Here is a 25,432-nt window from a genome sequence, read left to right as displayed (position 1 = left end):
GGGGGGGGGATTTTCATGCGGAGGGAACTTGCAGGTGAGTTTGGGCCTGGCAGGAGGGGGCTGCTGTCAGGATAAAGGCCCCAGAGCTTTGGCTGTGTGTTCTGCTCCCTGACTTTGGCAGCGGTCCAGTTCATAATGTGAGACAGATCTGCATTTAATAGAGACTGTGCCTCTCCTTTGCGTTACAGAGCTCCGTAGCTTCGAGGAAGGGCTGTGTGGTGGTACTAAGAAGGTTGGCTCTGCAGATTCATGGACTGTGGTGAACCAAGGAGGTTAGACTTAGGAAGGAAAAATGGAGAGATAGGAAGAAGATTCCTCAATAGATAACTCTACAAGAGAAAGGTAATTTCCAAAAGTGTAAATAAAACAAGGTGGGGAATCCTGTGCAGCAGGTCGTCATCACAGGGAATTCTTAAAAATAATTTAAGGCTCGAGCCAGTGACTTTGGAACCAGTTGTACACTGGGATGGCCTCAAAAGTGTACTGAGCACCAGCAGCTTTGTGCACTGTACTGGTGGGGAAGGCTAGAAAGCTTTGATGGAGAGATCCTTACCCTTCTGGGAGTTTTCCCATACAGCACTGCTGTTTATCACATGCTGGCTTTCTCACACTGAGTGATCTCCTTGTTTAAATCCCAGATATGATAGTATTTTTGATTTGTGACTTAGCAAGGCCAGTTTATTCAAGGTTCTCTTGGCAACATCCATAAAAAATGACACTGAGAAATGGGGAAGAAGGAACGGCAGAGTCCTGAGGATCATCAATAAATGAAGAGAGAAATAAAATATTTAAAAAGAGTAAAGGTGGCCAAAGTAGCAAAGGAGAAAGAGAACACTTAGATATTGAAGGGAAAGGCAGCAGCTTGATCCGTGTCAGAAGATCAAGCTGTTTTTTTCCCAAGCAAGCTGAAGCACTGGCTCCTCTACCTCAGCCTGCAACGTTTGCTCAGTGTGCTCACTGCGAGGACATAGGAATCTTGAGCCTGCAACTCAGCACCTGTTTGGCCTTAGTTAATCCGTGCGTGGGGAATCCCAGAGACTCAGCTTGTGAGAGATGCCTAAGTGGGTGCTGCTTTGGTGATGGAGAAACTGCTGCCTGAGCTACTGAAGTGTGCTGTGTTCATGGAAACTCCTCCTAAGGACAGTTCATTTCCAGCACACCTCCCCCGAGGTCAGGTACAAACAGTCAGCAGTTCTTGTTTCAGCCAAGCCATGTGGCCTTGCCAGGAGGATGGGTACCGTGCCACCTGCTTGTACCTGAAGTTAAATTATCTGTAGTTATTTTTGTTTGCGACGTTATCATTCACCTGGTGATGGTGTGAGATGGTTTCAGCAGTTATGGGGGCAGTTGGCCAAATCTGCACAGCCAAGATGGAAAACAGGGAACTGACTGCATCCCAGGTACTCGGGTACAATCTCTGGTTTCAAACTCCCCTGGCTTTGTTGCATTCACACCTTCTTTTGTCGTTGTGGTTGTTTGTGATGAAAATATTCCCAAGAAATTTCAGAGGCTCTCCAGGTTGCTTTGCTCCTCGTTCTCGCCCAGGAGGACCTCTGAGAATCTTCACATTTGGAAGAGACCTTTAGAGACGGTGTGGTCCCACTTCTGTACAATGAATGGAGACACCCACAGCTCCATCAGTGCGCAGAGCCCCGTTCCCTGACTTTGGAAGTTAAAAGAATTGAGCAGTAAAACCTAGAAAGCAACTATTTGCCCTGCTGGCTTCCAGAGTTTGAACTCCACTGCCCTTCAGAAGTTAAAGCCACAATCTGCTGCCTGCAGCCTTTGATAAGAGAAATCTGTTAGATAATATAAATGCCAGGGGTTGCCCCTCGCTTCCATTTCAAGGTGAGCTCGCAGTATAAAGAGCTGCGTTTCCTCCAGCAGCAATCTCCTCGTCAGACCCCACAAGAATGAAGGCTCTTGGCGTGCTGTTCTTGCTGTCGGGTGCGTAGGCAGCGCGTGCCCCTCTCAGCACCCCGGCCTGCTGCCTGCACACCCAGCGCTAACCTTTGTGCTTCTCCTCAGCGGTGGCTGCCATCGCTGCAGTCTCACCTCGTGCATTATGGGAGTTCCGCAGCATGATCAAATGCACCATCCCAGACAGCCATCCTTTCCTGAGATTTGATGACTACGGCTGCTACTGCGGCCTGGGAGGCAGTGGGACACCCGTGGATGAACTGGACAGGTTTGTATGAGTGCTGTTATAAACCTCTTTCCTTAGTTCTGCTTTTGTGGTTCTGCATGCTGGCTTCTCTTCAGCCCTATCTGCAGACATTCACTGAACTGTTTGCTTGCTGAGGATGAAGCATTCTCCCAAAAATGGCTTCAAGGGAAAACAGTGGCACAGTACCACACCTTTGTGCCTTATTACTGTATGAAGTACCATCCAGGTAATTGCTTTCTGTAGTGCCTGTGCCACATATATACTCCAGCAATTCTTTTGCAGCAGTGCTGTTCCTGCAGTCCCAAAGGCAGCCCTGAGCCCACCAACCAGAGCTTCAGCATCGACACACTCAGGGCTGAGCTGCAAAATGCTGAGTTGCTTAGCAGCCATTGGTCCCACATGATGATGGCCGAAAGGCTGTGGGTTCTGGCAGCTGTTCTTCAGGCACTGATGGGGACACAGGATAAATGCTGCCCTTTGCTGTCCTGAGAGCTGCTGCAGTAAGCATGCACGTAGCAGGCACCTCACGGAGCGTGGGCTGGCAGGGGAGGAGTTGGACTTGGTGGTCCTTGTGGTCAGGATACTGGACCTTGAAGGTGAGGCCCTTCAAGGTCCTTTGAGCTCTCAGCTGTCACTGAATAGTTGAAGGGTTTGGTGATTCTTGTGTTCAGTGCCTTGTCAAAATCTACTGACGAATGGTCACACACTTACACAGCCTACAAGTCAGCTGAGTTTGCGTTTCAACATCTTCATCTTCTGACCTTTTCTTCCATGTTTTCCAGGTGCTGTCAAGCACACGACGAATGTTACTCTGAGGCAGAGAACAAGACGGTGTGTGCCTCCATCCTGGACACTCCCTACACAGAGATCTACAAGTACTCCTGCAAGAACGAGGAGATCACATGTAGCAGTACGTCCTGCCCCGAGTCCCTGCCGTGCTCTGTGTCACTGTGTCTTCCCTGCCTGGAAAGTGTGGGGCTGCATGGCTTTGGGGGCGGGAGGGATGTGCAGCGGGAGGCCCTGCCAGGTGCAGCACCATGGTTGGCACACATGACATCATGGCTGCCTGCATGGTGTGCAGAACAGCGGGAAACTCATCCTCCCCTCGGAGTGACAGAGTGACTGCGGCGCCTCGGACAGCCGAGGGCTGTGCGCTCAGTGGGGAGCACAGCACAGCTGTGCCTCGTGGTTACAGAGTGATGGCAGGAAGCTCGGGAAGGGATGCGGGGCCGGAGTGCCGAGATGGGGCAACGCGTGGCAGGGCACCACGCCGAGCTCTGACCGCCCACCTTTCCCTCAGGTGCCAACAACGAGTGCGAGATGTTCGTCTGTAACTGCGACCGCACGGCCGCCATGTGCTTCGCCAAGGCACCGTACGACCCCGCTCACCACTACCTGGACAAGAAGAAATACTGCAGCAGTTAAATGTAGCACGGCTGCCGCCAATAAAAGCCTCGCACCACACGCACCCAGCCGCTCCGTGCTGCGCCGCGGCCTCGAGACGGGGAGGGAAGGAGAAAGGCGGGGAGGGAGGGAGACAGGGGGCGGGTTGGCGCGAAGCCCCGCCCCTTCCACCACCCGCGTCCTTTGATTGGCCCGAGCGGCGGCGGGCGCGGGGTCAGGAGGAGGCGCGGATGGCGGGCGCGTGGTGTCGCGCCCCGAGAGGCCGTTATCCCGCGCCTCAGGCGGCGGTCGGGCCGTTCCGTTCCGTTCCTCGCGGAGGCGGCGTCGTTCCCGGCCCTCGGCAGGGCGCAGAACGCGGGCGGTGGTGCTGCGCGGGTCGGCCTTGGCCCCGCTATTCCTCCTGGTGCTGCGCGTCCCTGGGGCCGCGGCCGTGCGCGGGGCTGAGGCGGGAGGGGCTGTGCGCCTTTCTGAGGGCCGCCTGGCCGCGTCCCGTCCTGCTGCGCGCGCCCTGCACTGCAGCTCCGTGCGAAGGGCCGCTGTGTGTCCCTGCGGCTCTGAGGGTGTTAGAATGGACACAGGGTAGCATGGCGAATCACATCTTTAAAAAACAAAAAACTTGAGTGTGTGCATCTCGCGTGCAGCTACTCCGTGTGAGGGCAGACTGAGTCCTGCCTCTGTGGCAATGTTCATTTCCTATTTCCCTCAGCTGTGCACATCTGTGAGTGTTCTGGAAGCGCTGAGCTCACAGAAATGTGGAGGATCCCGGATGTGTTCCCATCGCACAGCTAGGCTGGATAACTTGTTGGGGTGGGAGTGCAATAAGAGCACCCCTGTCTTAGACTGACTGATTCGGTGGTCATTGTAGAGCAGTGCAGGTCCTAAGTGCGAGTGTTACTGCAACCCCTTTGTGGTGATTAATGACAAATCCATCGTAGAAACAACAAACCTTTGCTATCTGGAAGAAACACCGGGCTGTAAGCAGAGAAGAGAGCTGGGATGCAGCTGGCAGCATTTCAGAAATGCATCCTTGCCTGTAGTGGGAACAAGACTGGAGGTGGAAGTGCATCTGCTCCTGCAGAGCAGGACCTGGGCTGTTCTAACCTAAATTCAGTGGATTGGAAAGCACCAACTCATCCCATCCCTTACTCCATGTAAGTCTACGCGTATCTTTCAGTCCTTGATCATGTTTCTTATTTACACTCATTTGCTGGTGCAGAAGACTGAAGAGTAGATTTAAAAAGCCTCCCCTTGCAGCAAACCCTTATGTACGGAATCTTCTCACATAGCCTCGAGTCCCAGGCAATGGCAGGCGTGGGGCTGTGGGGGACTGAAGGACTGTTGAAAGTTTCTGTTTAGGGCTTTGAGGCACACTGTGGAAAGCAGAGCCTATCAGCAGTGTGGTGACTGCTCAGGCTGACAGCCTGGTGGGAAGAACAAAGAGTGAGTGAAGATCTTTTGCCACGCCAGTGGGTGTTTCTGTTCCAAGAACAGAAGCACTAACTGGAAAAACAGACATCCCTGTGCCTGTTAAGCATGGGAGCTCTGGAACCACGTGCAGCACCACAGCCACTACAGCTGGCATGCGGCATGCTGGAGGCACTACTTGGGTTTGTATTGCTGAAGTGAACTCAGCCTCTTATCTTCCTCTTCTTTACTGTTTTCTAGGCCAAGATTTGCTGGACTCTGCAGGGACATTGAATTGCTCCAACCATATGGGCATTGCAGCGTTAAAGGAGAAGATATGCCAGCTGAGACAACGCATACAGAAAGCAAACAACTATGCTCAGGGTAATGACTGTGTTTCTGTTTCTGTCTGCAGACCTATACTACGCGTTTCCACTTTTATTCTTCCACTCAGGCTCAACTTTTCCTCTTACGGTGCTTAGTAGTGAAGGAGGGGAAAAAATACAGACTGTGGTAACGAGGTACTTTTTGTTAGTTAGGGAAGGGAGAGGACTGGGGTCTGCACACAGTCCTGCAGGAAACATCTGTATCTGGAACAGTGGTTTTAAAGCCCAGCTGGCTGAGCTCTACCTTCCACCTTCCTGTAGCAAGTTTGTTTCTGGAAGAAAACAAAAGGAAAAAAGGAAAGATCTGGAACAGCATAGCAGTACTATTTACCTGCTGTCTGATTCATGCTTTTTCTCCGAATGCGTTGTAGAAAAGTATGGGTCAGGTATCGCACCTGTTACATTATGGAAAGCACGTGCAGAGAGGCTGAGTGACTTTCTGAACGTCACAGTGTGACTTCTAGAGTGATCAAAGGGCTGAGAATCCGTGCTGGTCTCATCCTTCCAAACCCAATGCTCTTGTTTGTGTTGCATGCCCTGTGTGCCTGTTGGCCATCGTGTTGGCTCCTGCTGGCTGCCCCAGAAAATAAAAGATGTAAAAAGCATGCATCTGTTGAGTGGGAATGTCCCTTAGAATGACAAAGGTGGTGTTTATGAGGAACCCAACATTCCTGGAGCCTCTTTTGCTGCCACAGCGTTTCGTATATGGAAAACAAGTCCAGTGAAGGTTATGGCAAACTTCCCACTTCATCCAAAATATTTCTTTGACTCTTTGTCAGGTCTGGAACTTATGGTTGCTGAAGTCAGTGTCAGCACTGCCACTGTGCATCCCTGATCACTTAGCACAGCTCCTCGTGCTCCACCTGCAAGCCCCAGCGTGGGGATGGTTTTGTTGGTTAAGCAAAACCATTCTGTGAGTGTTTTTTCCTCCCTCTCTCCCTAATAATCTTTTGACAGGGGAATAGCAGAATGTTCCAGAAGTGCTCCTATGTTAGGTGGATCCTTATCATGCAGCGACTGCTCAGCTCACTTGACTCTTGTTTTTGTCTCCTGGAGGTGTCCCTTGTTCTCAGCATTCCTCTGTTATTTATTCTACGTTTTCTGCTCTGATTATTCTGTGTTAGATTTCCACATTTCCCCCTTTTTTGTTTATTAGCAAACTATTAGCATGCTACATAGTAATGGCACTAGTCACGTTAATAATATAATCACGCCTTATAATAAATGGCATCTTGATTGCTTGACTTAGAGCTTTTTCCTTCATTTTGTGCAATGCTTTGTAACAGCGTTGTTGTAGGCATTTATGTTATCATGACTCGATCAAGGCTTCAATTGACAACACACTGAAAGCAAGAAGAGACAAGGCAAGCACAGCATAATGGCAAGAAATGCTGTTAGACCCATTAAGAAAGAATGGACACGTTTGGCCCATGGCCCAAATTCCTACAACCTGGAAGAGAATCCAGAATGTTCCATTCTGTGCGTACCTGTAACTGAGAATCTTCAACTTCTGTACACTGATGTGTTTGTGAATGACCACTAAGATTCATACAGCACGCTTTTAAAACCCTCACAGCCGCGCCCTTGGGTTGATAACAGAAAATCAACGGCCACGCAATTTCGTTGAGTTGCATGCTGGACAGAACCAACATCAGTGGGCAAGTCTTCAGAGCATCACCTGTGGCACTGCTCTCCTTAGCCAGCTGACATCCTAACTTGGTGAGTGTGCCCAAAGCCTTAGCAGTGTTGTTCCAGGGTACATTTAGATCTGAGAGACAGGAGCAAAGGCAAGCAAACTGCACTGAGAGTAGCACAGAGGATTATGAGTTTTATTCAGCACACGCACATACACACACACAAATCCATTTTACATAATCCCCATAAGTGGGAAGCAGAAACTCCCTGAGCTAGTGCGTTATTACTTACCAACCTTGAGAGATGGTGAGCCACTGGAAAGAAGAGAGAAGGAACGTGCCAGTGGTGGATGCGACAGGCAGTGCGAGCGGGGCGTCCCCTGCTTCAAAGCGCTCTTCTCCTCTCTCACCCACCACAGCGTCTCTCCTGCTTTTATTTTCCCCAGCAGCTGCAGGTTTTTTTCCATTTGCACACCATATCTGCCAGTGCATGATACAGAGCCCAAGTGGAACACCTGCTTGCAAAACAAGTCTTTGCAAAAAATGAGATAAACTACGAAGGCCAGCTCTCTCTACAAAACATTTGCTGCTGCAGCCACAAATATCAGTTCCTTTAAAACTATTGGAATACTTTGTTCCATCTGGAATCCTTCCGTCAGGAGCCTGAAGGCCCCTGACACAGCTGCCAATTGAAGGGACCGGTGAAACCAAAACTTTGTTGGATGGGACTCCAGAATTCTATATTAGAATCGCAGGTTGAGTCGAGTAAGAGAGCGTGCGCCTTCGTATCCAGTGATGCATGGTCATACTTTTAAAATTCTGATTAGTGGGACGAAAGAGAGTTGACTGTTCTACAGTAGAGTCCTCTGTTAGCTTTGCCTGGGGATTCCTTTTGCAAATTAAGAAGAGGTTAACTGGCAGGCTAATAGCATCATGACCGGGTGTTACTGATAACGGGGCGGTGAAATTACCCCAAAAAGAGCTATTCCCACAGATCCCAGCACTGACAGCATCGAATCCTGGTCAATTCACATTTGATCCACTACTAAAATTGAGGAAGAAGCACACAGCAGCTTAGATAGTGCCTAAGAATTCTAATTCTTGAGGCTGAATCGGTAACACAGGAAAATCACCCACTTTTGTCATTCCATTGCCAGTGTCATGGATAATCCAGCCATTCTGTACCACTCAGTATGGCATCTGTGAGTTATCTGCCATACAACAAATTGCAAAACAATACCAATAGGTAAGAAACACACAACCCCAGTCATTCTGAGGATGGATGCTATTTTCTGCCTCAAGATGAGGCCGAATATATTGCTCTGGAATCCACCTAGGGCCAGACTCTGTGGAAACACAAGCATGTCCATGACCTCAAGTTATTAATGGTAAAGGATATTCTCAATGCCCTGTGGCCATATTCTCAATATTAACCATCAGTCATTCCTTGAGCACTGGGGAGGCCCCAAAATGGTCGTCTACTCGAGTTGTATCTGTATGATTGGGATTCAAAAGATTCAGCACAAGCAAAGCCTTACTTACCTCTCGCGGTGCATCTCCCGTATTCCCCCTTTGTTCTTTATTAAGAGTACATTTCAGTGTTTGATGAGCACATTCAATGATAGCTTGTCCAGTGGGAGAATGAAGAATGCCTTTAACATGTCTAACCCCCAATTCTTGAAGCAAAATTTGAGGGGCCCTGGAACTACGTGCAGGGCCATTATCCATTTTTACTGTGTGTGGGATCCCCATAGCAGCGTAAGCAGATAACCAGTATTTATTTGCACTGTGATGGCATTTGCCTGTATGCACTATGGCAAACGTGTAAGAAGAAGAAGTATCTACTGTTAAATGCACGTATTTTGGATGGCCAAATTCTTCAACGTGAGTGACATCCAATTGCCAGATTTGAAGAGGTGTTGTGCCATGGGGATTTGTTCCTATTTGAGGCAGAGGGACAATTGCTTGGCAGTCAGAGCATGTTAGAATAATGTCATAGGCCTGATCCACTGTCACTTGGAATTGTTTTTGTGAGACTCTCCTGTCCTGCTGGAAAATGGATGGGAGAGTCACTCTTGTTGAAATAATTGAGGGGTAGCAAAGGCGACTGTGGCTTGATCAGCCTTACAGTTGCCCTCGGTTAACAGACCATTATAACTCAGTGTGTGATCGAAAATACAATAAATAATAAAATAAGGTAAATAAAATAAACAAAATAAAATAAGGAAGACTACAGTGAGAGATATAACACAAAACTCTCTTGAGCTGAGCACACGAGGCAGGGTTGTTAACTTAAGGAAAGATCTTTCAGTCCACTGAAGGGTACCTGTAACGTACAAAGTCAGTTGTTATATTAAGGTTTTGTTCTGCAGAAATTTGAAAAGCTTTGAATTTGAAGAGCCACTGCAGCAAGTCCTACAATTTGAGGTGATCCATCGACAACGTGCACATCTGACTGCCATCAGGTAGCAGTCGTATTGCAGAGAACCACTGCTCGATGTGTCTTACCAGAGCCATCTCAACAACATCAGGCAGTGGAACATGCGAAATCAAATGTTTGCACTAAGGGACAGATCACTCAAATTATGCAGTAACTGAAGTTTTGGGGGATGAGTGGAGATTTGTCCAATATAATCAGCCATAACAGCTTGTAAAGTGAGCAGATGCACAAGCATCCAATCTGAATCTTTTCAGCAGTGGGGATATAGATGCAATCAGGGTCAGAAACTTGCAAAGTTTGTAGACTGTGTTGACCTCACTGTATTCGCATTGCAAACAACTCCACTTGGGATGGTTTTTGAAAATGTATGTGGGAAGAATATCCATTTGAGGATGATGAAAGGATCTTTCCTTGAGGTTTCCCACTGACATAACGAGCTGTATGGTTGGTAAGAGTTTGATATTATTGTAAGAGATACCAGAAGAGATAAACAAACACAACGACTGTATAGATGTTGCAGGGATGTTATTACAGAGCTAAGCATTGGAGTAGTTCCAGTATTAAGTGTTGTTTAGAAGTTAGATCTGGGTCTCCTTTAAGCAGCTGGAATAGAGGGTGTAGCTCTTGAGTAGTAATACCCAAAAGTGATGGTTCCTAGTAATTTTTGCAGATCATTTAATGTCTGCACACGGGGTACTATTTTGAGGGCTTGTGGCTGAATGGTATGAGAGTAATTTGCACAACCCTTGTGGTCCTTGAGGCCAAGGAGCAGCACCTCCTCCATGAGGGTGGGCCATGGAGGCAACTTTGGGTCCAGTATGGCAGTGCAGGCTGATTTGTGATACACCACAGGAAAGGTTTGTGATGTATCAGTATCACCCTGTGATATCACCTCTCTTTTGCATTGCTCTAAAGCACCATAGTAAGCTGTACGAGGGACAGAATTTTTCCTTCTCAGCCCCTTCAAACTGTCATCAGGAGGGAAAGGGTCCGATCTGTCCTCCAGATCTATTGGACCATCATCAAAAGGATCTTCTGGTTCCAGGCCATCCTTGTCTTTAACTAAATGACAAGGTGGAGGCAGAGGCCGTGCGGAGGGCAATGGGGAGCGGTCTGAAGAGTTTGCCTTTTCTTTCTGGATTTATTTGAGCGTTTCTGATGCTTAATGCAAAAAAGGTAAACGCTTATCAGCAATCTTGTCTGTAATAGTGGTAATGTCCCAAGGTTTTGTGTCCATTTTGTCCCAGACCTCCCAGTCAAAGGAACCAGTTATCAGAAACTCGGGCATTTCTTCTTACCCAATCAAGAAAAGTAACTAAAGCTGAGGTAGATACAGGTAGATTCTGAGACTTGAAAATTCTCTGTAATACTTGACAGTTTACTTGTTGCTCCTTCACATTAGTGACTTCTCCATGGTTCTGACTGCTCAACTTCTGTCCTGCAGGTCGATGATGGGTGTGCAGAATAATCCTCCAATGATTCAGTCACACAATGCTGCTGGATGGGACTCGTTCAGCCTTGGCTTGATTTTTGCCCCACAGGGGCACCATTGGCAGTGTCTGAAGGCATGGACTGAGATGTGAACAATCCAAACAATATACTGCAGGTTCTAACATCCTTTTTATAGATTTCCAAGATTCCTCCTGTAACTTTCCCACCCCCACTTACAGGTCAAGAAAACATTCCGCACAGGCTCCCCTGCTCTCTCCTTACCCATGCATGCAGGTGCTTATCCAACCAGAGCCATGAGTTGCTCCTAGCCACGCGCTCTGCCTCCACTCAGGGTAGTTATCAAGCAGCAATCAAGCGTCTCATTTGACTCTAGCCTTAGTCTCCTGGAGGTGTCCTTTGTAGTCAGCATTCTTTTTTGTTCATCTGTTATCTTATTCTACAGTTCTGCTCTGAATATTCTATCTTGAATTCCCACATTCTCACACCGAGTGATCTCCTTGTTTAAATCCCAGATATGATAGTATTTTTGATTTGTGACTTAGCAAGGCCAGTTTATTGGAAGTTCTCTTGGCAACATCCATAAAAAATGGCACTGAGAAATGGGGAAGAAGGAACGGCAGAGTCCTGAGGATCATCAATAAATGAAGAGAGAAATAAAATATTTAAAAAGAGTAAAGGTGGCCAAAGTAGCAAAGGAGAAAGAGAACACTTAGATATTGAAGGGAAAGGCAGCAGCTTGATCCGTGTCAGAAGATCAAGCTGTTTTTTTCCCAAGCAAGCTGAAGCACTGGCTCCTCTACCTCAGCCTGCAACGTTTGCTCAGTGTGCTCACTGCGAGGACATAGGAATCTTGAGCCTGCAACTCAGCACCTGTTTGGCCTTAGTTAATCCGTGCGTGGGGAATCCCAGAGACTCAGCTTGTGAGAGATGCCTAACTGGGTGCTGCTTTGGTGATGGAGAAACTGCTGCCTGAGCTACTGAAGTGTGCTGTGTTCATGGAAACTCCTCCTAAGGACAGTTCATTTCCAGCACACCTCCCCCGAGGTCAGGTACAAACAGTCAGCAGTTCTTGTTTCAGCCAAGCCATGTGGCCTTGCCAGGAGGATGGGTACCGTGCCACCTGCTTGTACCTGAAGTTAAATTATCTGTAGTTATTTTTGTTTGCGACGTTATCATTCACCTGGTGATGGTGTGAGATGGTTTCAGCAGTTATGGGGGCAGTTGGCCAAATCTGCACAGCCAAGATGGAAAACAGGGAACTGACTGCATCCCAGGTGCTCAGGTACAATCTCTGGTTTCAAACTCCCCTGGCTTTGTTGCATTCACACCTTCTTTTGTCGTTGTGGTTGTTTGTGATGAAAATATTCCCAAGAAATTTCAGAGGCTCTCCAGGTTGCTTTGCTCCTCGTTCTCGCCCAGGAGGACCTCTGAGAATCTTCACATTTGGAAGAGACCTTTAGAGACTGTGTGGTCCCACTTCTGTACAATGAATGGAGACACCCACAGCTCCATCAGTGCGCAGAGCCCCGTTCCCTGACTTTGGAAGTTAAAAGAATTGAGCAGTAAAACCTAGAAAGCAACTATTTGCCCTGCTGGCTTCCAGAGTTTGAACTCCACTGCCCTTCAGAAGTTAAAGCCACAATCTGCTGCCTGCAGCCTTTGATAAGAGAAATCTGTTAGATAATATAAATGCCAGGGGTTGCCCCTCGCTTCCATTTCAAGGTGAGCTCGCAGTATAAAGAGCTGCGTTTCCTCCAGCAGCAATCTCCTCGTCAGACCCCACAAGAATGAAGGCTCTTGGCGTGCTGTTCTTGCTGTCGGGTGCGTAGGCAGCGCGTGCCCCTCTCAGCACCCCGGCCTGCTGCCTGCACACCCAGCGCTAACCTTTGTGCTTCTCCTCAGCGGTGGCTGCCATCGCTGCAGTCTCACCTCGTGCATTATGGGAGTTCCGCAGCATGATCAAATGCACCATCCCAGACAGCCACCCTTTCCTGAGATTTGATGACTACGGCTGCTACTGCGGCTTGGGAGGCAGTGGGACACCCGTGGATGAACTGGACAGGTTTGTATGAGTGCTGTTATAAACCTCTTTCCTTAGTTCTGCTTTTGTGGTTCTGCATGCTGGCTTCTCTTCAGCCCTATCTGCAGACATTCACTGAACTGTTTGCTTGCTGAGGATGAAGCATTCTCCCAAAAATGGCTTCAAGGGAAAACAGTGGCACAGTACCACACCTTTGTGCCTTATTACTGTATGAAGTACCATCCAGGTAATTGCTTTCTGTAGTGCCTGTGCCACATATATACTCCAGCAATTCTTTTGCAGCAGTGCTGTTCCTGCAGTCCCAAAGGCAGCCCTGAGCCCACCAACCAGAGCTTCAGCATCGACACACTCAGGGCTGAGCTGCAAAATGCTGAGTTGCTTAGCAGCCATTGGTCCCACATGATGATAGCCGAAAGGCTGTGGGTTCTGGCAGCTGTTCTTCAGGCACTGATGGGGACACAGGATAAATGCTGCCCTTTGCTGTCCTGGGAGCTGCTGCAGTAAGCATGCACGTAGCAGGCACCTCATGGAGCGTGGGCTGGCAGGGGAGGAGTTGGACTTGGTGGTCCTTGTGGTCAGGATACTCTATGAGGTGAGGCCCTTCAAGGTCCTTTGAGCTCTCAGCTGTCACTGAATAGTTGAAGGGTTTGGTGATTCTTGTGTTCAGTGCCTTGTCAAAATCTACTGACGAATGGTCACACACTTACACAGCCTACAAGTCAGCTGAGTTTGCGTTTCAACATCTTCATCTTCTGACCTTTTCTTCCATGTTTTCCAGGTGCTGTCAAGCACACGACGAATGTTACTCTGAGGCAGAGAACAAGACGGTGTGTGCCTCCATCCTGGACACTCCCTACACAGAGATCTACAAGTACTCCTGCAAGAACGAGGAGATCACGTGTAGCAGTACGTCCTGCCCCGAGTCCCTGCCGTGCTCTGTGTCACTGTGTCTTCCCTGCCTGGAAAGCGTGTGGCTGCATGGCTTTGGGGGCGGGAGGGATGTGCAGCAGGAGGCCCTGCCAGGTGCAGCACCATGGTTGGCACACATGACATCATGGCTGCCTGCATGGTGTGCAGAACAGCGGGAAACTCATCCTCCCCTCGGAGTGACAGAGTGACTGCGGCGCCTCGGACAGCCGAGGGCTGTGCGCTCAGTGGGGAGCACGGCACAGCTGTGCCTCGTGGTTACAGAGTGATGGCAGGAAGCTCGGGAAGGGATGCGGGGCCGGAGTGCCGAGATGGGGCAACGCGTGGCAGGGCACCGCGCCGAGCTCTGACCGCCCACCTTTCCCTCAGGTGCCAACAACGAGTGCGAGATGTTCGTCTGTAACTGCGACCGCACGGCCGCCATGTGCTTCGCCAAGGCACCGTACGACCCCGCTCACCACTACCTGGACAAGAAGAAATACTGCAGCAGTTAAATGTAGCGCGGCTGCCGCCAATAAAAGCCTCGCACCACACGCACCCAGCCGCTCCGTGCTGCGCCGCGGCCTCGAGACGGGGAGGGAAGGAGAAAGGCGGGGAGGGAGGGAGACAGGGGGCGGGTTGGCGCGAAGCCCCGCCCCTTCCACCACCCGCGTCCTTTGATTGGCCCCGAGCGGCGGCGGGCGCGGGGTCAGGGCGAGGCGCGGATGGCGGGCGCGTGGTGTCGCGCCCCGAGAGGCCGTTATCCCGCGCCTCAGGCGGCGGTCGGGCCGTTCCGTTCCGTTCCTCGCGGAGGCGGCGTCGTTCCCGGCCCTCGGCAGGGCGCGGAAGGCGGGCGGTGGTGCTGCGCGGGTCGGCCTCGGCCCCGCCGCTCCTCCTGGTGCTGCGCGTCCCTGGGGCCGCGGCCGTGCGCGGGGCTGAGGCGGGAGGGGCTGTGCGCCTTTCTGAGGGCCGCCTGGCCGCGTCCCGTCCTGCTGCGCGCGCCCTGCACTGCAGCTCCGTGCGAAGGGCCGCTGTGTGTCCCTGCGGCTCTGAGGGTGTTAGAATGGACACAGGGTAGCATGGCGAATCACATCCTTAAAAAACAAAAAACTTGAGTGTGTGCATCTCGCGTGCAGCTACTCCGTGTGAGGGCAGACTGAGTCCTGCCTCTGTGGCAATGTTCATTTCCTATTTCCCTCAGCTGTGCACATCTGTGAGTGTTCTGGAAGCGCTGAGCTCACAGAAATGTGGAGGATCCCGGATGTGTTCCCATCACACAGCTAGGCTGGATAACTTGTTGGGGTGGGAGTGCAATAAGAGCCCCCCTGTCTTAGACTGACTTTGATTCGGTGGTCATTGTAGAGCAGTGCAGGTCCTAAGTGCGAGTGTTACTGCAACCCCTTTGTGGTGATTAATGACAAATCCATCGTAGAAACAACAAACGTTTGCTATCTGGAAGAAACACCGGGCTGTAAGCAGAGAAGAGAGCTGGGATGCAGCTGGCAGCATTTCAGAAACGCATCCTTGCCTGTAGTGGGAACAAGACTGGAGGTGGAAGTGCATCTGCTCCTGCAGAGCAGGACCTGGGCTGTTCTAACCTAAATTCAGTGGATTGGAAAGCACCAACTCATCCCATCCCTTACTCCATGTAAGTCTACGCGTATCTTTCAGTCCTTGATCATGTTTCTTATTTACACTCATTTGCTGGTGCAGAAGACTGAAGAGTAGATTTAAAAAGCCTCCCCTTGCAGCAAACCCTTATGTACGGAATCTTCTCACATAGCCTCGAGTCCCAGGCAATGGCAGGCGTGGGGCTGTGGGGGACTGAAGGACTGTTGAAAGTTTCTGTTTAGGGCTTTGAGGCACACTGTGGAAAGCAGAGCCTATCAGCAGTGTGGTGACTGCTCAGGCTGACAGCCTGGTGGGAAGAACAAAGAGTGAGTGAAGATCTTTTGCCACGCCAGTGGGTGTTTCTGTTCCAAGAACAGAAGCACTAACTGGAAAAACAGACATCCCTGTGCCTGTTAAGCATGGGAGCTCTGGAACCACGTGCAGCACCACAGCCACTACAGCTGGCATGCGGCATGCTGGAGGCACTACTTGGGTTTGTATTGCTGAAGTGAACTCAGCCTCTTATCTTCCTCTTCTTTACTGTTTTCTAGGCCAAGATTTGCTGGACTCTGCAGGGACATTGAATTGCTCCAACCATATGGGCATTGCAGCGTTAAAGGAGAAGATATGCCAGCTGAGACAACGCATACAGAAAGCAAACAACTATGCTCAGGGTAATGACTGTGTTTCTGTTTCTGTCTGCAGACCTATACTACGCGTTTCCACTTTTATTCTTCCACTCAGGCTCAACTTTTCCTCTTACGGTGCTTAGTAGTGAAGGAGGGGGAAAAATACAGACTGTGGTAACGAGGTACTTTTTGTTAGTTAGGGAAGGGAGAGGACTGGGGTCTGCACACAGTCCTGCAGGAAACATCTGTATCTGGAACAGTGGTTTTAAAGCCCAGCTGGCTGAGCTCTACCTTCCACCTTCCTGTAGCAAGTTTGTTTCTGGAAGAAAACAAAAGGAAAAAAGGAAAGATCTGGAACAGCATAGCAGTACTATTTACCTGCTGTCTGATTCATGCTTTTTCTCCGAATGCGTTGTAGAAAAGTATGGGTCAGGTATCGCACCTGTTACATTATGGAAAGCACGTGCAGAGAGGCTGAGTGACTTTCTGAACGTCACAGTGTGACTTCTAGAGTGATCAAAGGGCTGAGAATCCGTGCTGGTCTCATCCTTCCAAACCCAATGCTCTTGTTTGTGTTGCATGCCCTGTGTGCCTGTTGGCCATCGTGTTGGCTCCTGCTGGCTGCCCCAGAAAATAAAAGATGTAAAAAGCATGCATCTGTTGAGTGGGAATGTTCCTTAGAATGACAAAGGTGGTGTTTATGAGGAACCCAACATTCCTGGAGCCTCTTTTGCTGCCACAGCGTTTCGTATATGGAAAACAAGTCCAGTGAAGGTTATGGCAAACTTCCCACTTCATCCAAAATATTTCTTTGACTCTTTGTCAGGTCTGGAACTTATGGTTGCTGAAGTCAGTGTCAGCACTGCCACTGTGCATCCCTGATCACTTAGCACAGCTCCTCGTGCTCCACCTGCAAGCCCCAGCACGGGGATGGTTTTGTTGGTTAAGCAAAACCATTCTGTGAGCGTTTTTTCCTCCCTCTCTCCCTAATAATCTTTTGACAGGGGAATAGCAGAATGTCCCAGAAGTGCTCCTATGTTAGGTGGATCCTTATCATGCAGCGACTGCTCAGCTCACTTGCCTCTTGTTTTTGTCTCCTGGAGATGTCCCTTGTTCTCAGCATTCCTCTGTTATTTATTCTACATTTTCTGCTCTGATTATTCTGTGTTAGATTTCCACATTTCCCCCTTTTTTGTTTATTAGCAAACTATTAGCATGCTACATAGTAATGGCACTAGTCACGTTAATAATATAATCATGCCTTATAATAAATGGCATCTTGATTGCTTGACTTAGAGCTTTTTCCTTCATTTTGTGCAATGCTTTGTAACAGCGTTGTTGTAGGCATTTATGTTATCATGACTCGATCAAGGCTTCAATTGACAACACACTGAAAGCAAGAAGAGACAAGGCAAGCACAGCATAATGGCAAGAAATGCTGTTAGACCCATTAAGAAAGAATGGACACGTTTGGCCCATGGCCCAAATTCCTACAACCTGGAAGAGAATCCAGAATGTTCCATTCTGTGCGTACCTGTAACTGAGAATCTTCAACTTCTGTACACTGATGTGTTTGTGAATGACCACTAAGATTCATACAGCACGCTTTTAAAACCCTCACAGCCGCGCCCTTGGGTTGATAACAGAAAATCAACGGCCACGCAATTTCGTTGAGTTGCATGTTGGACAGAACCAACATCAGTGGGCAAGCCTTCAGAGCATCACCTGTGGCACTGCTCTCCTTAGCCAGCTGACATCCTAACTTGGTGAGTGTGCCCAAAGCCTTAGCAGTGTTGTTCCAGGGTACATTTAGATCTGAGAGACAGGAGCAAAGGCAAGCAAACTGCACTGAGAGTAGCACAGAGGATTATGAGTTTTATTCAGCACACGCACACACACACACACATCCATTTTACATAATCCCCATAAGTGGGAAGCAGAAACTCCCTGAGCTAGTGCGTTATTACTTACCAACCTTGAGAGATGGTGAGCCACTGGAAAGAAGAGAGAAGGAACGTGCCAGTGGTGGATGCGACAGGCAGTGCGAGCGGGGCGTCCCCTGCTTCAAAGCGCTCTTCTCCTCTCTCACCCACCACAGCGTCTCTCCTGCTTTTATTTTCCCCAGCAGCTGCAGGTTTTTTTCCATTTGCACACCATATCTGCCAGTGCATGATACAGAGCCCAAGTGGAACACCTGCTTGCAAAACAAGTCTTTGCAAAAAATGAGATAAACTACGAAGGCCAGCTCTCTCTACAAAACATTTGCTGCTGCAGCCACAAATATCAGTTCCTTTAAAACTATTGGAATACTTTGTTCCATCTGGAATCCTTCCGTCAGGAGCCTGAAGGCCCCTGACACAGCTGCCAATTGAAGGGACCGGTGAAACCAAAACTTTGTTGGGTGGGACTCCAGAATTCTGTATTAGAATCACAGGTTGAGTCGAGTAAGAGAGCGTGCGCCTTCGTATCCAGTGATGCATGGTCATACTTTTAAAATTCTGATTAGTGAGATGAAAGAGAGTTGACTGTTCTACAGTAGAGTCCTCTGTTAGCTTTGCCTGGGGATTCCTTTTGCAAATTAAGAAGAGGTTAACTGGCAGGCTAATAGCATCATGACCGGGTGTTACTGATAACGGGGCGGTGAAATTACCCCAAAAAGAGCTATTCCCACAGATCCCAGCACTGACAGCATCGAATCCTGGTCAATTCACATTTGATCCACTACTAAAATTGAGGAAGAAGCACACAGCAGCTTAGATAGTGCCTAAGAATTCTAATTCTTGAGGCTGAATCGGTAACACAGGAAAATCACCCACTTTTGTCATTCCATTGCCAGTGTCATGGATAATCCAGCCATTCTGTACCACTCAGTATGGCATCTATGAGTTATCTGCCATACAACAAATTGCAAAACAATACCAATAGGTAAGAAACACACAACCCCAGTCATTCTGAGGGCTGGATGCTATTTTCTGCCTCAAGATGAGGCCGAATATATTGCTCTGGAATCCACCTAGGGCCAGACTCTGTGGAAACACAAGCATGTCCATGACCTCAAGTTATTAATGGTAAAGGATATTCTCAATGCCCTGTGGCCATATTCTTAATATTAACCATCAGTCATTCCTTGAGCACTGGGGAGGCCCCAAAATGGTCGTCTACTCGAGTTGTATCTGTATGATTGGGATTCAAAAGATTCAGCACAAGCAAAGCCTTACTTACCTCTTGCAGTGCATCTCCCGTATTCCCCCTTTGTTCTTTATTAAGAGTACATTTCAGTGTTTGATGAGCACATTCAATGATAGCTTGTCCAGTGGGAGAATGAAGAATGCCTTTAACATGTCTAACCCCCAATTATTGAAGCAAAATTTGAGGGGCCCTGGAACTACATGCAGGGCCATTATCCATTTTTACTGTGTGTGGGATCCCCATAGCAGCGTAAGCAGATAACCAGTATTTATTTGCACTGTGATGGCATTTGCCTGTATGCACTATGGTAAACGTGTAAGAAGAAGAAGTATCTACTGTTAAATGCACGTATTTTAGATGGCCAAATTCTTCAACGTGAGTGACATCCAATTGCCAGATTTGAAGAGGTGCTGTGCCATGGGGATTTGTTCCTATTTGAGGCAGAGGGCCAATTGCTTGGCAGTCAGAGCATGTTAGAATAATGTCATAGGCCTGATCCACTGTCACTTGGAATTGTTTTTGTGAGACTCTCCTGTCCTGCTGGAAAATGGATGGGAGAGTCACTCTTGTTGAAATAATTGAGGGGTAGCAAAGGCGACTGTGGCTTGATCAGCCTTACAGTTGCCCTCGGTTAACAGACCATTATAACTCAGTGTGTGATCGAAAATACAATAAATAATAAAATAAGGTAAATAAAATAAACAAAATAAAATAAGGAAGACTACAGTGAGAGATATAACACAAAACTCTCTTGAGCTGAGCACACGAGGCAGGGTTGTTAACTTAAAGAAAGATCTTTCAGTCCACTGAAGGGTACCTGTAACGTACAAAGTCAGTTGTTATATCAAGGTTTTGTTCTGCAGAAATTTGAAAAGCTTTGAATTTGAAGAGCCACTGCAGCAAGTCCTACAATTTGAGGTGATCCATCGACAACGTGCACATCTGACTGCCATCAGGTAGCAGTCGTATTGCAGAGAACCACTGCTCGATGTGTCTTACCAGAGCCATCTCAACAACATCAGGCAGTGGAACATGCGAAATCAAATGTTTGCACTAAGGGACAGATCACTCAAATTATGCAGTAACTGAAGTTTTGGGGGATGAGTGGAGATTTGTCCAATATAATCAGCCATAACAGCTTGTAAAGTGAGCAGATGCACAAGCATCCAATCTGAATCTTTTCAGCAGTGGGGATATAGATGCAATCAGGGTCAGAAACTTGCAAAGTTTGTAGACTGTATTGACCTCACTGTATTCGCATTGCAAACAACTCCACTTGGGATGGTTTTTGAAAATGTATGTGGGAAGAATATCCATTTGAGGATGATGAAAGGATCTTTCCTTGAGGTTTCCCACTGACATAACGAGCTGTATGGTTGGTAAGAGTTTGATATTATTGTAAGAGATACCAGAAGAGATAAACAAACACAACGACTGTATAGATGTTGTAGGGATGTTATTACAGAGCTAAGCATTGGAGTAGTTCCAGTATTGTGTTGTTTAGAAGTTAGATCTGGGTCTCCTTTAAGCAGCTGGAATAGAGGGTGTAGCTCTTGAGTAGTAATACCCAAAAGTGATGGTTCCTAGTAATTTTTGCAGATCATTTAATGTCTGCACACGGGGTACTATTTTGAGGGCTTGTGGCTGAATGGTATGAGAGTAATTTGCACAACCCTTGTGGTCCTTGAGGCCAAGGAGCAGCACCTCCTCCATGAGGGTGGGCCATGGAGGCAACTTTGGGTCCAGTATGGCAGTGCAGGCTGATTTGCTGATACACCACAGGAAAGGTTTGTGATGTATCAGTATCACCCCATGATATCACCTCTCTTTTGCATTGCTCTAAAGCACCATAGTAAGCTGTACGAGGGACAGAATTTTTCCTTCTCAGCCCCTTCAAACTGTCATCAGGAGGGAAAGGGTCCGATCTGTCCTCCAGATCTATTGGACCATCATCAAAAGGATCTTCTGGTTCCACGCCATCCTTGTCTTTAACTAAATGACAAGGTGGAGGCAGAGGCCGTGCGGAGGGCAATGGGGAGCGGTCTGAAGAGTTTGCCTTTTCTTTCTGGATTTATTTGAGCGTTTCTGATGCTTAATGCAAAAAAGGTAAACGCTTATCAGCAATCTTGTCTGCAATAGTGGTAATGTCCCAAGGTTTTGTGTCCATTTTGTCCCAGACCTCCCAGTCAAAGGAACCAGTTATCAGAAACTCGGGCATTTCTTCTTACCCAATCAAGAAAAGTAACTAAAGCTGAGGTAGATACAGGTAGATTCTGAGACTTGAAAATTCTCTGTAATACTTGACAGTTTACTTGTTGCTCCTTCACATTAGTGACTTCTCCATGGTTCTGACTGCTCAACTTCTGTCCTGCAGGTCGATGATGGGTGTGCAGAATAATCCTCCAATGATTCAGTCACACAATGCTGCTGGATGGGACTCGTTCAGCCTTGGCTTGATTTTTGCCCCACAGGGGCACCATTGGCAGTGTCTGAAGGCATGGACTGAGATGTGAACAATCCAAACAATATACTGCAGGTTCTAACATCCTTTTTATAGATTTCCAAGATTCCTCCTGTAACTTTCCCACCCCCACTTACAGGTCAAGAAAACATTCCGCACAGGCTCCCCTGCTCTCTCCTTACCCATGCATGCAGGTGCTTATCCAACCAGAGCCATGAGTTGCTCCTAGCCACGCGCTCTGCCTCCACTCAGGGTAGTTATCAAGCAGCAATCAAGCGTCTCATTTGACTCTAGCCTTAGTCTCCTGGAGGTATCCTTTGTAGTCAGCATTCTTTTTTGTTCATCTGTTATCTTATTCTACAGTTCTGCTCTGAATATTCTATCTTGAATTCCCACATTCTCACACCGAGTGATCTCCTTGTTTAAATCCCAGATATGATAGTATTTTTGATTTGTGACTTAGCAAGGCCAGTTTATTCAAGGTTCTCTTGGCAACATCCATAAAAAATGACACTGAGAAATGGGGAAGAAGGAACGGCAGAGTCCTGAGGATCATCAATAAATGAAGAGAGAAATGAAATATTTAAAAAGAGTAAAGGTGGCCAAAGTAGCAAAGGAGAAAGAGAACACTTAGATATTGAAGGGAAAGGCAGCAGCTTGATCCGTGTCAGAAGATCAAGCTGTTTTTTTCCCAAGCAAGCTGAAGCACTGGCTCCTCTACCTCAGCCTGCAACGTTTGCTCAGTGTGCTCACTGCGAGGACATAGGAATCTTGAGCCTGCAACTCAGCACCTGTTTGGCCTTAGTTAATCCGTGCGTGGGGAATCCCAGAGACTCAGCTTGTGAGAGATGCCTAACTGGGTGCTGCTTTGGTGATGGAGAAACTGCTGCCTGAGCTACTGAAGTGTGCTGTGTTCATGGAAACTCCTCCTAAGGACAGTTCATTTCCAGCACACCTCCCCCGAGGTCAGGTACAAACAGTCAGCAGTTCTTGTTTCAGCCAAGCCATGTGGCCTTGCCAGGAGGATGGGTACCGTGCCACCTGCTTGTACCTGAAGTTAAATTATCTGTAGTTATTTTTGTTTGCGACGTTATCATTCACCTGGTGATGGTGTGAGATGGTTTCAGCAGTTATGGGGGCAGTTGGCCAAATCTGCACAGCCAAGATGGAAAACAGGGAACTGACTGCATCCCAGGTACTCAGGTACAATCTCTGGTTTCAAACTCCCCTGGCTTTGTTGCATTCACACCTTCTTTTGTCGTTGTGGTTGTTTGTGATGAAAATATTCCCAAGAAATTTCAGAGGCTCTCCAGGTTGCTTTGCTCCTCGTTCTCGCCCAGGAGGACCTCTGAGAATCTTCACTTTTGGAAGAGACCTTTAGAGACTGTGTGGTCCCACTTCTGTACAATGAATGGAGACACCCACAGCTCCATCAGTGCGCAGAGCCCCTTCCCCGACCTTGGGTGTCTGCAGGGACAGGGGCACCACCACCTCTCTGGATTATCTGTGGCTGTTCTTTACCACCCTCACTGTAAAAAACTTCTTCCTTCTATCCAGTCAAATCTCCTCTCCTTTCTCCTATATACTTTCAAAGTAAATAATATATTAGGTTTTTTCAGTTCAGCTCATGCCAGATGATCATTTTGGATGAATTAACAACTTCTTCCTAAATCAGACCAGGTGAATCTGCGGAGAGGTATGGGATTAGTGTAAGAGGGATACCATATGAAGAGCACGTCACCACTAGCAGGACGGATATTAGCATGCCAGCAATTTCCAATGTAAATACTGCACCTCTGTATTTTTCAGCAGAGAACCCTTGAAAATATGCTTACCTTTCAGACTGGCTCTTAATACTAGCACAAAAAAATATTAGTAGGAAAACCTAGAATACAAATGTTTGCCCTGCTGGCTTCCACTGGCCTTCAGCACTTGAGCCACAACCTGTTGCCTGAAGCTTCTGATAGGAGAAATCTGTTAGATAATACAAACACTGGTGTGTGCCTCTCGCTTCCATTTCAAGGTGAGCTCGCAGTATAAAGAGCTGCGTTTCCTCCAGCAGCAATCTCCTCGTCAGACCCCACAAGAATGAAGGCTCTTGGCGTGCTGTTCTTGCTGTCGGGTGCGTAGGCAGCGCGTGCCCCTCTCAGCACCCCGGTGCTGCCTGCACACCCAGCGCTAACCTTTGTGCTTCTCCTCAGCGGTGGCTGCCATCGCTGCAGTCTCACCTCGTGCATTATGGGAGTTCCGCAGCATGATCAAATGCACCATCCCAGACAGCAACCCTCTGCTCGAGTTTAATGACTACGGCTGCTACTGCGGCTACGGAGGCAGTGGGACACCCGTGGATGAACTGGACAGGTTTCTACAACTCTGCTGTTATAAACCTCTTTGCTTGGTTCTGCTTTTGTGGTTCTGCATGCTGGCTTCTCCTCAGCCCTGTCTGCAGACAGGTGCTCCGCAGGCACCAGGCACTGATGGGGACGCAGGGTAAATGATGCATTTTGCTGTCCTGAGAGCTGCTGCAGTAAGCATGCACGTAGCAGGCACCTCATGGAGCGTGGGCTGGCAGGGGAGGAGCTGGACTTGGTGGTCCTTGTGGTCAGGATACTCTATGAGGTGAGGCCCTTTAAGGTCCTTTGAGCTCTCAGCTGTCACTGAATATTTGAAGGGTTTGGTGATTCTTGTGTTCAGTGCCTTGTCAAAATCTACTGACGAATGGTCACACACTTACACAGCCTACAAGTCAGCTGAGTTTGCGTTTCAACATCTTCTCACCTTTTCCTCTGTGTTCCCAGGTGCTGTCAAACACACGATGAATGCTACACCAAGGCAAAGTCGGTGTGTGCCGCCTCCAATGATACCCCCTACACAAAGACATACAAATACTCTTGCAAGAACAATGCGATCACGTGTAGCAGTACGTCCTGCCTCGAGTCCCTGCTGTGCTCTGTGTCACTGTGTCTTCCCTGTCTGGAAAGCATGTGGCTGCGTGGCTTTGGGGGCGGGAGGGATGTGCAGCGGGAGGCCCTGCCAGGTGCAGTGCCACAGTGATGCTGCTTTCAAGGTGTGCAGAACAGCAGGAAACTCATCCTTGGGGGTGCAGACAAGAGCTGTGGGCTCAGTGGGGAGCACAGCACAGCTGTGCCACACAGCTGCTGTACGACGGCAGAGAACCTCAGATGGGAGGAGCGGCCTGTCTGCAGCCGGGGCCTCGCGCCGAGATGGGGCAACGCGTGGCAGGGCACCGCGCCGAGCTCTGACAGCCCACCTTTCCCTCCAGGTGCCAACAACGAGTGCGAGTTGCTCGTCTGTAACTGCGACCGCACGGCCGCCATGTGCTTCGCCAAGGCACCGTATAACAGCGCTCACCTCCACCTGGACAAGACCAAATACTGCAGTTAAATGCAGCGCGGCTGCCGCCAATAAAAGCCTCGCACCACACGCACCCAGCCGCTCCGTGCTGCGCCGCGGCCTCGAGACGGGGAGGGAAGGAGAAAGGCGGGGAGGGAGGGAGACAGGGGGCGGGTTGGCGCGAAGCCCCGCCCCTTCCACCACCCGCGTCCTTTGATTGGCCCGGAGCGGCGGCGGGCGCGGGGTCAGGAGGAGGCGCGGATGGCGGGCGCGTGGTGTCGCACCCCGAGAGGCCGTTATCCCGCGCCTCAGGCGGCGGTCGGGCCGTTCCGTTCCTCGCGGAGGCGGCGTCGT

The 25,432-nt window shown here is 48.8% G+C and overlaps 1 protein-coding gene across 5 annotated transcripts; it reads left to right on the top strand.

The window, feature by feature from the left end:
* Positions 1-1,853: 1,853 nt before the first annotated feature.
* Positions 1,854-25,168, top strand: PLA2G1B (phospholipase A2 group IB). Of its 5 annotated transcripts, none has more exons than XM_052689893.1 (4): positions 1,854-1,947; positions 2,029-2,188; positions 2,950-3,077; positions 3,468-3,592. In XM_052689893.1, exons 1-4 carry the CDS (start codon positions 1,914-1,916, stop codon positions 3,590-3,592), a joined length of 447 nt encoding a protein of 148 aa, XP_052545853.1. In that variant the 5' UTR covers positions 1,854-1,913. The 5 variants fall into 5 exon arrangements, 4 of the variants coding, with proteins under 4 accessions (XP_052545853.1, XP_052545850.1, XP_052545851.1 ...); XM_052689890.1 differs by lacking the exons at positions 1,854-1,947; positions 2,029-2,188; positions 2,950-3,077; positions 3,468-3,592 and adding exons at positions 12,615-12,708; positions 23,926-24,085; positions 24,523-24,644; positions 25,008-25,168; XM_052689891.1 differs by lacking the exons at positions 1,854-1,947; positions 2,029-2,188; positions 2,950-3,077; positions 3,468-3,592 and adding exons at positions 12,615-12,708; positions 12,790-12,949; positions 13,707-13,834; positions 14,225-14,349.
* Positions 25,169-25,432: the final 264 nt, after the last annotated feature.

This window comes from Tympanuchus pallidicinctus, unplaced genomic scaffold (genome assembly GCF_026119805.1).
Source record: "Tympanuchus pallidicinctus isolate F22 unplaced genomic scaffold, pur_lepc_1.0 scaffold25, whole genome shotgun sequence".
Classification (NCBI taxonomy): domain Eukaryota; kingdom Metazoa; phylum Chordata; class Aves; order Galliformes; family Phasianidae; genus Tympanuchus; species Tympanuchus pallidicinctus.
Note: the sequence above shows the minus strand (reverse complement) of the source record. Positions and strands in the feature narration are given on the sequence as shown.

Excerpts from the sequence above, each read along its gene's own strand:
- PLA2G1B (XM_052689891.1), top strand. The coding sequence starts at position 12,675 with ATGAAGGCTCTTGGCGTGCTGTTCTTGCTGTCGG. Across the intron at positions 12,709-12,789 it reads CGTGCTGTTCTTGCTGTCGG|CGGTGGCTGCCATCGCTGCA; the intron begins GTGCGTAGGCAG and ends GCTTCTCCTCAG. Across the intron at positions 13,835-14,224 it reads CGAGGAGATCACGTGTAGCA|GTGCCAACAACGAGTGCGAG; the intron begins GTACGTCCTGCC and ends CCTTTCCCTCAG.